Here is a 17,199-nt window from a genome sequence, read left to right as displayed (position 1 = left end):
TTCTGAATACAGACACCAACCCATCCAGGCACATCACATCCCCTGCACAGCCTGGAATATAACATTTATTTCCATGATTATCCACGCTTGTTTCATCACAATACCTGCAGAACTTAGATTAAGAAATTGTTGCGTGTTTTAGAAATTATTTTCCTTATTTTAGTAAAACGTGACACACTGTAATTTCGCTACCATTATTTTGGCGAATAAATTAAACCTGCACGAGCTAAATCCTTGAAACTCTAAAGAATGGACTGAAATTCTTCTTATAAACAGCAAAATGCACACAATTTAAAAAAGAGCTTCTTTAATTGACAAATTCACTGATTTTAAAGGGAGCCTTCTTTACTTGCTTTCATATAATTTAAGTAAAAAAAAAAAAATTCAGCTGCTTTTAAATGCGGGTGTGTATCATATTCCTTGCTGTGTTCCTGATGCTGAGTGTGACGTACAGCAATTACTCTTATTTGTCTACTTATTTTTTATTATTGTTTATTATTAATTTTGGATAATTGCATGTAAATGTATTTACTTTGTAATGCATATGCATGTGAAAATTATTATTGCACATGCATGACAGGGAGGTGCCCTCTTGATCACTTGAATTTTTTCCTGATAATTAAATAAATGAAAATTGGGGTGTCTCACATACATGAGAAATATATCTACAGAAAGCTTGAAATGTCTTTTAAACAAAACAATCAAAATGAAACCATTATGTAATCTGTGAAGGTTGCATTTCTCTCTAAAGATGTGTCCAGGTGGAGAGACAAAGCACTGGGAATTTTATCTTGCAGCTGACAAGAAAAAGTTTGTTTATTAATAAATTATTTTCACAAATATTAAGCTACTTCTGCCTGTGCCTTGTGGCAGACCTATTAAATACCCTCAAGACATCTCTGTTAAAGTTTTTAAAGCATTTTATACGCGTTAACAAATGATTTAGAAGAAAAAAAGTTTGTCAAGACAAACTTTAAGTTGGCTTTCAAAAGCCTGTTCAGAAAGTTTGAAAAGTTTTGAAAAGTTTAAGAAGTTTAAAAAGTTTAAAGTTCAGTTTTAGGTTAAGTTAAAAACTCGGTGTGGCTTGTCAATGACACACACGAAGTTTGGTGTCAATATGGCAAAGCATTGCAGAGATACAGCCTCAAGTGTCATTTTGGCATCATGCCTCAAATTCGTCACTGTGGTATGTGAAAACAGTTTTGTCTATCGACACAAAATCCATAACTTTTTGTCAACACAGTCTGAAGATCATCTGAAAAAGTAGTAGAAAAAGTTAATGACTGGTTTATTACTCTTGACCAATAGGTGGCGCTGTTACAAAATTGATGTTGCATGGTCAGTGTGAGGTGACAATGACACATACAAAGTTTGGTACAAATATGTCAAAGCTTTGCTGAGATAAAGCCTACAATGCATTTTGGTAAGTTTTCAACATAAATCAAAATGGCGGACAGGAAGTATGGCCAATTTTGGCAACATTGGTATCAATGTTTTCGGCATGACCCAAAGAATATAGGGAGACCATTTTCATTTCGATAGTCTAATTTATTCAAAAGTTTTATTATAACTTTTTGAGTACCTTCAGGGCATTGGGCCGAAGATTTTTAGGGGCCAAGCACCGAAGGTGTGTAGGCATCTATTGTAAATATTGGCGTAATTCTTCTTCTTCTTCTTCCGCCGCAAGTCTATGGCAGCCCATAGAACTGATTGCGGGAAAGTTGTATAATTTGGCACACTGTGAATCCTTGGTTCAAGCCAAGTTGAATTGAAAAAAAAATCGCAAGGTTTAGTTTTTTTGCTGTTTAGAATTTTTCGAAAAACCTACTTTTTCGAACTCGTCCTAGACGGTTAGTCCGATTGACTCAGATCATCTTCAGACCATTCTAGCAAAAAGTTATGGAATTCAAGTTGATTTAGTCCAACCGTTCTCGAATGACACGTGAACAAATTTGACGAAAAAGCATGCAAAAATTCATGTGAGGCTATATCTCGGCAACGGTTTGGCATTTTGAGACTAAATTGGTGAGTGTTATAATAAGCATGACCTGAGACTACCTGCAGTGTTTCGACGCAGCGCCACCTAGTGGTCAGGAGATATGAAAAATGCATATTTTGGTTTACAACTTCTAAATGGTTTAGATTCTTTAGATTCAACTCAAAGTTTGTTGGCAGCGCCACCTTGTGGTCAAGAGTTATGGAATATCACAAATGCTAATAACTTTTGAATAAATTAGACAATTGAAATGAAAGCGATCTCGCTAAATTCTGTGGGTCATGCCAACAGTATCAATACCCATTATGCGAAAAATACCATACTGGCCATACTTCCTGTCCACCATAGACAGTTAGTCCGATTTTCACCAAATTTGACGTGGATCATCTTCAGACCATGCTGGAAAAAACGTATGGATTTCGTGTCGATATACGAACCAGTTTTCATTTAGCGCATCAACAAATTTGATTCGGACGATTTTTAGACTGCCGACAAAATTTTATGGAGGTTGTATCAATACACAAATCCGTTTTCGCATACCGTCGTGACGAAATTGAGGCATCATGCCAAAATGACACTTCAAGCTGTATCTCTGTAATGCTTTAGCCTATTTACACTAAACTTTTTGTGTGTTATTGTCATCTCACACAGAACACACAAAAATGATTTGATTACAGCATCACCTGTTGGTCAAAAGTGATAGGCCATTTAATCTTATTAATAGTGGTTGTATTTATGATTTTTCAGCCATTTCAATAACAATCATCCTAAAATTGCTGTAACTGCTCACTGTTGCATTTGATGTGGTCCTCCATGCCATGCTTACCTCCTAAATTTGCCGTTGGATTGCTTGGCCCCGTAGGTTTTTTTTTTTTTCTCGTTGCAGGACCTACGTCATTCGTCAGCTTCACGTGTGTCGCATGCTAGAAGCAACATGGAGCGTTCCAGAGAGTCGGCTGTTTGGAGATATTTCACACTTCCCACGCAAACTAGTGTGTCGGCTGTTTGCAATGTCTGCAAAGTAAATGTTTTAAGGGGAGGTGGTATTACTACCAATTTAATAAAGCACATCCATAAACACCATGCTAAGGAGCACACTAAATTCCTGCAGCTCAGCAAAACAAAAGGACTGGACAATACAGCCCAGCAACTAACTTTGCAGGATGCATTTCAATGACGGGAAAGTTTCCGATGGAAAGCATAAAAGCATCGGCAATTACACAAAAAGTTGTAGAATTCATTGTTTTAGATGTTCAACCAATGTCAGAAGTTGAAGACGAGGGCTTCCGTCGCCTACTGGAACACTTAGAGCCGAAGGAGCACGCTAAATCCATGCAGCTCAGCAAAACAAAAGGACTGGACAATACAGCCCAGCAACTAACTTTGCAGGATGCATTTCAACGACGGGAAAGTTTCCGATGGAAAGCATAAAAGCATCGGCAATTACACAAAAAGTTGTAGAATTCATTGTTTTAGATGCTCAACCAATGTCAGATGTTGAAGACAAAGGCTTCCGTCGCCTACTGGAACACTTAGAGCCGAGGTACTCTCTTCCATCACGCAAGTATTTTTCAGAGACCGCACTGCCAGAACTGTACAAAAAAGTTTGCGAACACGTCTTGAAAGAGATTAAAGATATAAAAGCTATGAGCTTTACTACAGATACATGGAGCTCTGCTGTGAGTCCGATGTCGCTTTTAAATTTAACAGTCCACTGGTTGGACACGAGCTGTACACCACACGGTGCAATGCTTCAAGCTAAGAACTTTCATGGTTCACACACCAGTGATACAATTTCGGCTGCAATTAAGGATATACTTGACCAGTGGCACATTCCTTTGAATAAAGTGCTTGCAAGCAACATGAAAAAGGCCATGGACAACATTGGGGTGCGGAGCTTAGGCTGCTTTGCTCACAGCTTGTAGTCAACGTGGGACTAATGTCACAACGTAGTGTGAGCGATGCCATTGCAATCGGTAGACAAATTGTGGGGCATTTTAAACATGATGCAACAAGACGTCAGAACAAGGTGGAATTCTACGTACTTGATGATACAGAGCCTTCTGAAACAGAAGTGAGTCCTCTGTGCTTACATTGCTGACCATGACCTGCCCAGTACACAGACCGCTAACCAGTGGGCTTTGCTAGAAAAAACGGGCATTGTTCTACCACCATTTGAAGAGCTAACAAGAAAAGTAAGCTCATCAACTGCCTCCGCCGCTGACGTCATTCCAGCTGTCACCGTCCTCAAACGCATCCTTGCTAAAGAAGGCGATGCAGATACTGGCATCAAAACAATGAAAAAAACCCTGCTTCAAGCTGTCAACGAACGTAGGTAAAATTGGTAAAATTGTGTAACCTAACTAATTACATTAGGTCTATATTATAGATTTTTTTTAAGGAATATTAAAGGAAGAAATTAAACCTTTTTTAACAAAAGGTGTGCCTTTGAATTAGTATCTCCCATCAATCCTTGTTATAGCCTAAATAGAAGCTCTGCATATGCTTGCACCTGTTTATCATGTATATTTTGTATGAGTTCATTTTGCTTTTGAGCAATAGATGAATAACAATTTATTTGTTTTAGATATTTTAAGTTTAGATATTTCTACTTTGCGGATGTCCCATGAATGATTCTATTTTCCACACACACACACAAATACAGTCTTTTTTTCCCAATATCGTGCAGCTCTACAAGTAAGTTTACAGTACACAAAAACCCAAAGGTGTCATTTTCAGATTTATCCACTCTGGGAACTGGTTTTAAAAAAAATTGCATTTTCACGCCCTTGAATGCTGGATCCATCTGGACGAAACACATATACCATACAAAATATTTACATATACAAGTAAATGTTTTTCCGTGTGTACGGGGCCTTACGGTGTTTGTTTTTTTGTATGACTGTGTATAACAGATGACTTAATGGAAATCTTCCCACGTACATTGCAGTGATGTGCTTTCTCTACATTGTGAATCCTCTCATGTGTTTTCAGATTTGTTAACCGACTGAAACTCTTGTCACAGTGTGCACACTTATAAGGTTTCTCTCCAGTGTGACTCCTCTCATGTGTTTTCAGACTCGATGAACCACTGAATCTCTTGTCACAGTGTGAACACTTGTAAGGTTTTTCTCCAGTGTGAATCCTCTCATGTGTTATCAGACTTGATAAATTATTGAATCTCTTGTCACAGTGTGAACACTTATAAGGTTTCTCTCCAGTGTGGATCCTCTCGTGTGTTTTCAGATCTCCTGTTTTACTGAATCTCTTGTCACAATGTGAACACTTATAAGGTTTCTCTCCAGTGTGGATTCTTTCATGTGTTTTCAGATTTGATAAGTGACTGAATCTCTTGTCACAGTGTGAACACTTATAAGGTTTCTCTCCAGTGTGAATCCTCTCATGTTTTTTCAGATCTACTGACTGACTGAATCTCTTGTCACAGTATGAACACTTATAAGGTTTCTCTCCATTGTGAATCCTCTCATGTTTTTTCAGACTTGATAAATTATAGAATCTCTTGTCACAGTGTGAACACTTGTAAGTTTTCTCTCCAGTGTGAATCCCCTCATGTGTTTTCAGATGTGTTAACCGACTGAATCTCTTGTCACAGTGTGAACACATGTAAGGTTTCTCTCCAGTGTGGATCCTCTCATGTGTTTTCAGATTTGATGAACTACTGAATCTCTTGTCACAGTGTGAACACTTGTAAGGTTTCTCTCCAGTGTGGATCCTCTCATGTAGTTTTAAACTGCTCGCTGAACTAAAAGCTTTTTCACACCCAAAGCACATGTACTCTCTCACACCATTATGTATTTTCTGATGTTCCTTCAAACTTTGTAGATGCAAAAAACTCTTACCACACAAATGACATGAATGTGGCTTCTTCTTTGCATGAAGTTTCATGTGTTTCTTCAGAAGTGAAGCCCATAAAAACATTTTACCGCATTGATCACATGCGTGCTGCTTCTCTCCAGCGTGGATATTCATGTGATCCTTAAGGTTTGATGATTGTGTGAAACTGTTCCCACACTGATCGCAAGTGAATGGTTTCTCTCCAGTATGAACTCTCATGTGACACTTGAGATTAGATTTACATGTGAAACTCTTTCCACACTGATCGCAAGTGAATGGTTTCTCTCCAGTATGAATTCTCATGTGACGCTTAAGATTTGATTTACATGTGAAACTCTTTTCGCACTGAGTGCAGGTGAAATATATCTCAACTCTTTTTTTCTTTAAATCTTTCAGTTTAGTTTGAGAGCAAATCAAAAGTTTTCCACAGGTTTTGACATGATTTTTCTCCTCAACTTCACTCGATTCTTCATTTTCCTCTTTTTCTTCAATGAACTCTAAAATAAAAAGTATATTGTTAAAAGCTGAGAGAACATCTGCAAAAACACAATTTACTTTTCTTGCATTAGATTTACAGTCTTGTCTACTGTAATGTTACTGTAATGTCTTTTACTCATTTAATAGGGAGACCCAGTAAACATTTTAAAGGGGGGGGTGAAATGCTAATTCATGCATACTGAGTTTTTTTACACTGTTAAAGAGTTGGATTCCCATGCTAAACATGGACAAAGTTTCAAAAATGAAGTTGTACGTTTGAAGGAGTATTTCTGTTCCAAAAAAACCTCTTCCGGTTTGTCACAAGTTTCGGAAAGTTTTTTTCGAGTATGGCTCTGTGTGACGTTAGATGGAGTGGAATTACCTTATATGGGTCCTAGGGCACTTCTGCCGGAAGAGCGCGCGCTCCCGTATAGCAGAGCAATTCACTGATCAGAGCGAGAGCATCGCGAAAAGTCACAAAAGAAGTGTGTTTTTGGTTGCCAGGGCAAGATAACCCTGCACAGATTACCAAAAGAGAAACAGCATTAAGGGACCAGTGGATGGAGTTTATTTTTACAGAGCATCAACGAAGTTGTGCAAGTGTTTGTGTTTGTTCCCTGCATTTCGAAGATGCTTGTTTTACAAACAAGGCCCAGTTTGACGCCGGATTTGCACATCGTTTATTTCTTAAGGATAATGCAGTCCCAACGAAAAAGGGTCACGATCGTGTGTTGGAACCGCATGCGGTGAATAAAACTGCTTCAAATATCTCTGTGTTGTTAACTTAGCTATCGGTGCGTAAGCACATCAAGTAAACAACATGCGATGTTGTCATCAAACTGCACTTTCCACATGTACAGCTTAAAAAAAAAAAAAAAGACGACATAAAGTGGAACTTAGTCATTTTCCAAAACCGCTAAGCAAATATATACAGTTTCAGTACATACCGCATAGAGACGCCTTTGCTGATGCTGCTCTTGTTAAATTTCAGCCTCTGGATCTGTGTCACAGCTTCCACATGCTCTCAACGCAAAAGCCTACTTGCGCTCATGATTCTTTAGCTCGGCCCACACGTCACGCCTCTAGGTGCTCGTGTTTTTCCGGGAAAAATCGGTACAGACTATCTTTCTCTTATAAATATAATAAAAATAAAGACTTTTTGGAGTTATGAAGGATGCAGTACTACTCTATAGGTACTCAAGATTAACAGGATATTGAGTGAAAACGAGCATTTCACCCCCCCTTTAAAGCATCATTGTTCTTTTCGGTCAGATTGACCCCAGGGTCTTTAAGCTGTATAATACAAGAAATATATAAATTTGACTAGGGCTGTGATGGTGGCAGATTTTTACCACTTTACCACCATCACAGCCCTAGTAAAATGTATATATTTATTTTATATACATATACAAACATTTCTATACATATATATATAGAACAAAATTATAAACACAACACTTAAGTTTTTGCCCCCATTTTTCATGAGCTGAACTTTTTTTTTCCTGTACACAAAAGGCCTATTTCTCTTAAACATTGTCTTAATCTGAAGGCATACATATACATATATACATATACATATATATATACACACATATACATACATATATATATATACATATACATACATATATATATATATACATATATATACACATATACATACATATATATATATATATATATACATATATACACATATACATACATATATATATATATATACATATATATACACATATATATATATATATATATATATATATATATATATACATATACACATATACATACATATATATATACATACACACACATACATATATATACACATATACATACACATACATATATATATATATATATATATATAGCCGCGTTTCCACCGCAGGAACTTTACCCAGGAACTAGGGACTTTGGCCTGGTACTTGGTGTGTTTCCACTGCAGGAACCAGAAACTAACTCAGGGGCGGGACTTTGGTGCTAAACATGCTCAGTGATCATCTATCCGACGAGAAGCAGCCTCACCTTGGATAGACCTTCTGATATGTGACGCTGGCTTTGATGTCTCTTTAGTGGTTAAACATAAAATATAATTCAGCTGCGGGGTAAATCTAACCGGTTTTCTTTGGTCTGTATTCAATTTATCTGTTAAAATGAAAATAAAAAAGGCAAGTCTATATAATATTTCGTTTCATTGTAATGGCTGTATATAACGTTACACATATCCCTGAACTAAGTACATTTCTGCAGCTGTTCTTATGTTTAAATGAAAACGAAAGGAGGCAGTGGTATTTTATATCCTATTTCGTTTTATTGTAAATATACTGAGGGGAAAATTGCAGTAGCCAGAGCGATGAGTTCACGCAGCATTGGTTGAGTTCAAACACCATTTATTCGGATCATTTTCAAAGTATTACTGTTATTGTATCATGAAATGTAATTTGAAAAGTATTTCAGGCGAGAATGTAGTTGTTTAAAACTCAAATCTATGGTTTATTTATAAAGACAGCGCCTATTTAAAAATGTGTTTCGCCGATCTCATAGACGGTGAGCTCCACGCGATCAGCGGGAGCTCAGTCCTCATGTATCCACAGAGAGCAGCCTCTCCTGGGATAGACCTTCTGATATGTGCCACTGACTCTGATGTGTCTTTAGTGGTTAAACATAAAATATAATTCAGCTGCGGGGTAAAACTAACAGGTTTTCTTTGGTCTGTATTCAATTTATCTATATGTTAAAATTAAAATAAAAAAGGCAAATTAATATAATATTTTGTTTCATTGTAATGGCTGCATATACACATATCCCTGAACTAAGTACATTTCTGCAGCTGTTATTATGCATAAATGAAAACCAAAGGAGGCAGTGGTATTTGATATCCTATTTCGTTTTATTGTAAATATACAGTAAGGAAAATTGCAGTAGCTAAGACGAGCTGACTGAAGTTATCAAGTACGCTGCTGTTTATAGATTTACCGGACTTGCGTCGTCGCAGACATCACACTCCCGAGACGAATGCACAAAGTCTGAACTAACTACCGAGGATGCACGTCCAAAATCAGCATACTTTTTTTTGTTTTTGTTTTTTTAAATCAGCGGTACTTTATATTGAGAAACGCGTGCAGACATACGTCACCAGTCATTTGCCTAATCTTCCCGGTACTTTACATCGTGGTGGAAATGCAGAAAGCAACAGGTCTGGGGGTAAAAAAGTTCCTGGGAAAAAAAGTTCCTGGTACAAATGTTCCGGGTAATTTCGGTGGAAACGCGGCAATATACACACACACACACTAGGCCTGGGTGATATATATATATATATATATATATATATATATACACACAATATCGGTATCTTGATTTTGTAAAAATGTGTATGATATTCAATATATACCTCTATATATTTTCATATATCTGCAGTGTGTACGTGTGAACCTGTATTTTGTATAACAAATCTTTTTCAACACCTGAGGCACCACTACAGTGAGCTCTATGACCAATGCAAGGCAAAAAAAAGGGATTTATTTATTTACATTTTTTTGCCATGTCTAGACATTTTGTTACACCTTTACTTTGTGATTTTGACTTATGTACTGTATGTTCTAGAGACTTTAATTTTTTTTTTTATAAAGCTTTAATTGGTTTTCTTTTTTAAATATATTTCAAATTAATACTGAATCCATTTATGACTGTAAAGCATATCTGTGTCATAATCATGATTAAAATCAAAATTGCAAAATTGATAATTGATAAATAAATCTCTTTTAAATCTCTTATTTTTTGTCCATATCGCACAGCTCTATTTTTAGCTGAGAACATAAGTCTGTTTACCTACTGTCGCTCGATTAATGCTGTGTTCAGACCTAAACGCGAATAGAGCGTCAAATTTGCGTCTACCGCATCTAGTTTGCCGCTTGAACATTTTGAGATCATTCGCTTCATTCACGCGTGAAATTAACTTAACAATTCACGTCATGGGGGGCTTCTGCCAGCTGAGTTGACGCTGCATTTTCAACCACCATTTTTATTCAGATCATTTTCAAAATATTACTGTTATCGTTGCATGAAATGTAGTTTTAAAAGTATTTCAGATGAGAATGTAGTTGTTTTAAACTCAAATATGCGGTTTATTTATAAAGACAGCGTCTATTTAAAAAACGTGTTTCGCCGAATTCGGAGATGAGCTCCATGCGATCAGCGGGAGCTCAGAGCTCATGAATCCGCCGAGAGCAGCCTCACCTCAGCTAGACCTTCTGACCATTGCCGTCGGCTCTGATGTCTCTTTAGTGATTCAAGATAAAATATAATTAGTTTGGGGTAAAACGAAACGTTTCTTATCTTTATTCAATTAATCTATTAATGTGTTTTATATATAAAGATCCTTTTTATTCCTGTCTCAATAGAAATATGAACTTTTGTCATATAGCTCCGGTTGACTGCTCACTGACAGCATCAGTCGTTCCTCCATGTTGAATGAGTGAGTCCTAGCAGGCTCCTGATTGGTTAATGCAGCGCGAATTGATGTAAAATTTCAAATTTTTCAACTCGGACGGCAGATTTGATGTAAAATTTCACATTTTTCAACTCGGACGGCAAATTTGCGTCAAATGCTTAATTGCACAAAAATTGCATTGTGTGATACGCTCAATTCGCGTCATTCGCGCATCTAGGCGCATATACTCTAGGGCTGCACGATATTGCATTACATTGCAATATTTTATTTTTCTGGAATATATATTGCGATATGAAATCTAATCAAATTTTTTTCTTACAAACAAAAATGGGGTGAGCACACTTACATTCTCATTTCAAATGATTTATACATCGACACCATTGTGTCAATGGACTAATATGCGCAAGGCAGAGAGAGCAAGACAGCGCTCGGGTTGTTTGAAGACGTTGAGCATGCGGCCGGGGCTCGCTCGCTCACTCTCTCTCTCTCTCTCGCGCGCTCTCTCTCTCTCTCTCTCTCTCTCTCTCTCGCGCGCGCTCTCTCTTTCTCACTCACACAAACACACACTGATTGCATTACTATCTCTGTTATTGATAAAATGAGAGAAATTGATTGTATTACCACCACTTTTTTCACAATTGTTAAGGTGTGTGTTTGTTTGTCCTTCAGGTTCCAAGTTCTCAATGAAATGAGAGATATTGATTATACAGTATTACCACCAGTTCAGTTAATTTTTACGAATATGAAATGCATTGTGGAATAAAATAATTATTCATTTCAGCATCTGCTTCTGTGATTTGTTTAGGAATTAAATGATACAGAATAATATTCAAAACATTTCAATATGGAAACAATGACACTATTTTCTCCCATTTTTGTCAAAAATGTAATTCAGCGTAACAAACCATGACCATTCGGTGTAACAGATATATTTATGTAGAAATGAAACAATATACTTAATCTGAGCTGTACTTATTAAAAATTATGTAAAAAATATGTGATCCCACAAAATTTGATTTGAATTTAATTGATTTTCACTTCCTTTCAAAAACTTCTTGCTGACAAATGGATAAAACCTAATGGTTTAAAGGAAATCGGCGAAGTATAATGCTTTAAAATGACAAATAATTCGTATATGGGGTCTTTAAATAGAGTCCTGTAATAATATGTCATCAAATAATAGTTGTTCTAAAAATGTCTGATAATATTTTTTGCATAAAAATATTGTTACACTGAGTGACATTTTATATCGTCTATCGGCCCTACTACAGGAGGCCTCTATTCATCCCTCGGAGCCATGGGAGACACTTTTTATTACAGATGCGCATGCTTTATTTGAATACTTTTGGACTAAATACACCTCCTACTCCAATTCTAATGCTTGGAAGAGCCAGGATAATTTTTTATATAAATCAGATTGGATTAATCTGAAATAAATCCGTCATATACACCTAAAGGATTCTTGAGAGTAAAACATGGTATAATTTTCATTTTTGGGTAAACTAACCCTTTAATATCTTTCTCGCGGTGAACACAAAAGAAAAAAAGATATTTTGAAGAATGTGGGTAACCAAACAGTAGCTGGTGCACATTTGATAGTAGAAAAAATACTGTTCTGGTAATACACATTATTCAAAATTATTATTATTCATTATTCAAATGTTCTGTATGTGTATCATGGCCTTATTTTAGTGACTTAATAAATATATATATATATATATATATATATATATATACACACACACACACACACACATATATATATGGGTCATTATACGAAAACGTGCCATTTCCCACTTTTAATGTTTGATTTTCAAATTTCTGTTTTGAAAATCTTTAAGCCCCTTTTTGGATTAAGTAGATCCTTACCTCTCAGGAAAATGTGCCGTGCCATCTCAGGCTATCTTATTTTTTTCATTTTTTTCATTTAACTAATTTAAATGTGTGTTTTTGGTCAACCCTGTTACCAACATATTAATTACTTTTTGAAAAGGTTTTAAATACATGTATAGAACAAATCTGATATACTGTGGAAGATATACTCCCCCTTGTTACATTAAGAGTGTTTGTGAATTGAGAATATTGAAAGTTTTATTTTTTTAAGGGGATGAATACGTTCATTTCCAAATTACACTCTCCCAGCATCTTCTGTTTTAAGAAAAATGTATGGAAACAAAAATTAAACACCTCAATTCAATTTTGAGTGGATTATTAGCCTCTCTTACTAAACATTTACAATTAATTGATTACATTTTTATTTACATTTTTTAAGTTATATTAAAATATTATACAAGTAACAGGGTTGACACATCAGTTACAGGGTTGACAACAGCTACCGTATTGATTATACTGCTTGTTTGAGTTACAATTATGGTTGTAATGGAGTCTTAATTGGACATTCATAAACCTTTAATTCAACATGACTAATCAGCATATTATGTAGACGGCTCTATTGAGATATTTTAGCATAAAAATTATGAAAAACCGAAACTTATCTGTTTGCATGAACTTTAACTTTAAAATGTTTTAACTGTTGCCCCATCTTCTACTTCTCAAACCTCATACTTTCTATGATATTGTGCTGCGATTTACCCATTCTGTGTTGGTAGTGGCGTGTACCACAGTTTGCTTTGCCAATTGAGAAACTTGATTGGTAAACGGTTTGCCAGAATATACCCTGACCCAAATCTATCCCGTTAGTGAAGCATTGGTTTCCACACTGGTTTCATTAAATAAATAAATAAAGAAAATTATTATTTTAAAAGATTCACGAATAAGAATCATCTGTTCACGAATTGGATCGTGAACTTGCATTACCGAGCCAAAGATGATACTGAACATTTCGAATGAATAAAGAAGTTCATCTGTAAACCACATAAAGCTATTGTTTGACTTCATAAACCTTTATTTTATGCATGCTTTGTATGGATCTGTTGACTGAATGCATAGTGTGATTTCTAGGAGAATGTTTGTGTCGTTATGTGCTTGTAACGGGAAAAAATCAGTCGCGGTATTGTTTGAAATCCCCAAACTTAAATATTAAATTAATAAATTACATCAAAATAAAAGTAATCACTGGTAATCTAAAATAGTTTTCAGATGTTACTGTAATCTGATTACCCCTTATTTAAAATGTAATTTTAACGAAATACAGTTACTCATATTTTGTATTTTACATACGTAACGCTGTTACATGTATTTCGTTACACCCCAGCCCTGATTATTTATGATTGTGTAGCATACTGTAAATGTAAGTAGTTCACATGCCATCAAATAATCATACAAGTCACACAAGCTTGATTTATTTTTTGACAAGAAAACTTTTTCAAACTATTTGGATGGAGTGCATGTATGGAGAGTATCCCAAATGCAAACTGAAAAGCTTGTTAATTTATTGACTTCTCATAATAAAAAAAATAATGACTTTTGATTTATAAAGCACATTTATAAAACCCAATGCACTTGTGTGTATCAGTATAGATCAGTAACCTCAACATATTTTAGCCTATCTATCAGTAGAATAAATAAAAAAACATGATTTTTAGGGATAAAAACTGTAAAAACATGTATATTATGTATACTATTTGTAAGAAAAGTATGTCTGTTAAAATTCTCAGTCATCCAGGTCATAGTTATCCAAGAAGGGTTGGCTCAGGGGTGACAACCCCACAGAGGTTAAATGCCTGGCACTCCTCATCAGTCATTTAGAAATGAAGAAACCCCTTGGATGAGAGGCAATAGCTTCAAATATGGATGTACCTAGTCCAGTTGCCCTTGATTTAACCCTTCTTGTGTATACAACATGGGTAAGACACACAAAAGCGTACTTGGGTCAACCCTCTTACCCTGGAATGGTTACAGGGTTGACGGTAACAGGGTTGACGAAAAAGGTTATTGCCGGCCATTACTAGCCATGAGGTATAGGTAATGACACTACATTACGTGCCTTAATGAGAGGCTTAAATATTATCATATATGTAAATTTTTAAATATGTACAAAAAACTTTTTAACATATGCTTTTCTGGTAACAGGGCTGACACAATGAGCGTGTCCCTGTCTTTCAGACATTACATAACCTCAAAGAAAATTCATTAAAAAGAAGAGAACGCTTACTTGTCTTCTACCATCAACTTCATGAAAGTCAGATAATGTCACTTCCTGGAACTGATGCAACTTTTGGAACAGTCCATTATCTTTAAAGAGGTGTTTTTATAAAAAGTAACAGGGTTGACGAGAACCTAGGGACCCGACTAAATTGTGTGTTTTTTTATTTTATTTGACACGTTAAGAATAAAATCCATTTATGACTAATGAACTGACACTTAAGGCTTTATACAAGTATATGTTTTTTTATGATAGTTTGACTTTTTTGGCCTCGATAGCAAGTAGAAGTAGAAAAATCTTACTGAGGGACAGGCCATTTTCAACATTTCTTCAAGATGCTTTGTACAAAAATGTGATTAAAATCCTTTAAAAACCAAAGAAACAGAAAATAATTTATTCTTATATTATGAGACATTATGGAAACTAAAATATAAAATATTCTATTTCTTTTATGTTTTATTAAGATTTACAGAGCTTTTTTTTCCTGAGGGACACAAAATGGCACGTTTTCGTATACATATATATACATACAGATACATAAATATATATATATATATATATATATATATATTAGGGATGTCAAATTTCGATTATTTCCATGATCGATCGTCGTTTAAATTAACGATCAATTAATCGTTAACCATAATACTGCAAAATGCGTCTATTGCAGGCACGCAGTCAGCGGTATGACAGGATGTGCAAAAGCCACACTCACACACACAAAACGCTTTCTCACTTGAATTAAAGAGGTTTTAGTCTGAATAAAATGCTAGTAGCAGGATTATAAAATGAATAGATGCGATTATGATCATTTGATAAAATGAAGAGAGCGCGCCATACTTTTGAGGTCATTTTACTTTGTTGACAGTTTCCAATCCCGCACAGAGAACGCTGAACGCGCCTCTTTAAATGGTTTTGTGCTGCTCGTTGTTGTATTTTAAAGCACAATTGCAATGTTTTCAACTGACATTATTGTATAAAATTATCCGAAATGTGGAGCGCGTGTGACTGCGCTGCACATTAAGTGAACTACATCGGCGCTGCTGCACCAAAACACAGTTGCTCACATTAATTTGATCCTGCTGGATTCTGTCCTAGAAAATGTCAGATTTTTAAAAATCCGGCATACAGCGCATTAGATCGTGACAGTGCATGCGTGCACACGAGGATGAGCGAGCGCGGCTTTGGCTAGATTTATTTGGAGGTTATTGCTCATGTCTCATTCGGCACAAATCGAAATGTTTCCATATTCGCAATGTATTTGAATGTTAAACTATTATTTATAATGTAAACTAGGCTTGTACTTAACACGCATTCGCATATAGACGGAAAAGATGATCCTCTTCATATGAGCAAAAACGTCCTTGGCATAACAGCAGAGTGGACCGGTATACTATACGGTCTATTTAAACTGACCAGTGTAACCTTTTAATGTTTAGTTAACATTTTATTTTCATAATGAACAGACTGCGATGTAAGTTTGAATCGCTAGAATATACGTGTGCAGCAGGCTCCGGGGCGATCGAAACAGCTGAGACATTAAAAAAATATATATATTTTCCGCAAAAGTGTTTACTTTCATTTGTGCACACTCACAATAAAAACAGAAGATTTGTGCTCTTGTAAAATAAAGCAAACAAACAGAATGCGTTGTCATCCTTTTTTTTTTTTTTGTGAACTTATAAGTATATGGAGCGCCCACACTTCTGTTTTAAATCCGTTAATCTTAATTAGCCTATTTAAGTCGGATATATTTCGCATAGCCTATTTAAAAAAAAAAAAAAAACATGAAAACAAATTGTTATTTTTATGTTGGGCCTATTACTTAGTAGGCTATACATTTTCCTTAAAGCATCCCATTTTGTCCCAGGGCTTAGAACCTGTGCCCTAGTCAGGTCCATGCAGAAACTTGTGAACGATGCTCGGCGTCACCGTTTAGTGACAGCAGTGATAGCTCTGGGAATGTGTCGGTCACAGCGCCTATTAATCGCTGTTTTGAATCCAGCAATTATTTATTTAGAAATGATAAGATCTGATTATGACAAGTGTGGTATAAAAGCTTTGTTTATTAGAGGAATAATAGGTTAACTGGAAAATGTTAGATCGCGACCATGCTTTTGGACCCCATAGTCTTCATTTACGCGGCTTTGTTCTGGTTTGCCGGTTGGTCACGAATTTCGACAAATTCAGTATATTTAGGCATCGTTTCTTTTCCTAAATCTTCATAGTCTAACCCTCTAATTTCCCAGGTTTATTTTATTATCTTTCGCTTTTAATAACTGTTTTCGCATCTCTTACTGTGGTAAACATGGGAAG

At 35.7% G+C, this 17,199-nt stretch overlaps 1 protein-coding gene across 2 annotated transcripts in view; it reads right to left on the bottom strand.

The window, feature by feature from the left end:
- Positions 1-4,723: 4,723 nt before the first annotated feature.
- The window catches only part of LOC127953344 (zinc finger protein 271-like), an 838,866-nt gene continuing 826,390 nt past the window's right edge, over positions 4,724-17,199 (bottom strand). For both annotated transcript variants that reach the window (XM_052552531.1, XM_052552534.1), the window contains exon 2: positions 4,724-6,348. In XM_052552531.1, the coding sequence (XP_052408491.1) occupies positions 4,874-6,348 (1,475 nt within the window). In that variant the 3' untranslated portion in view covers positions 4,724-4,873. The remainder of the gene's footprint in view (positions 6,349-17,199) is intronic.

This window comes from Carassius gibelio, chromosome B3 (genome assembly GCF_023724105.1).
Source record: "Carassius gibelio isolate Cgi1373 ecotype wild population from Czech Republic chromosome B3, carGib1.2-hapl.c, whole genome shotgun sequence".
Lineage (NCBI taxonomy): Eukaryota > Metazoa > Chordata > Actinopteri > Cypriniformes > Cyprinidae > Carassius > Carassius gibelio.
The sequence above is the reverse complement of the archived record's forward strand: the minus strand, read 5'-3'. Positions and strand labels throughout refer to the sequence as shown.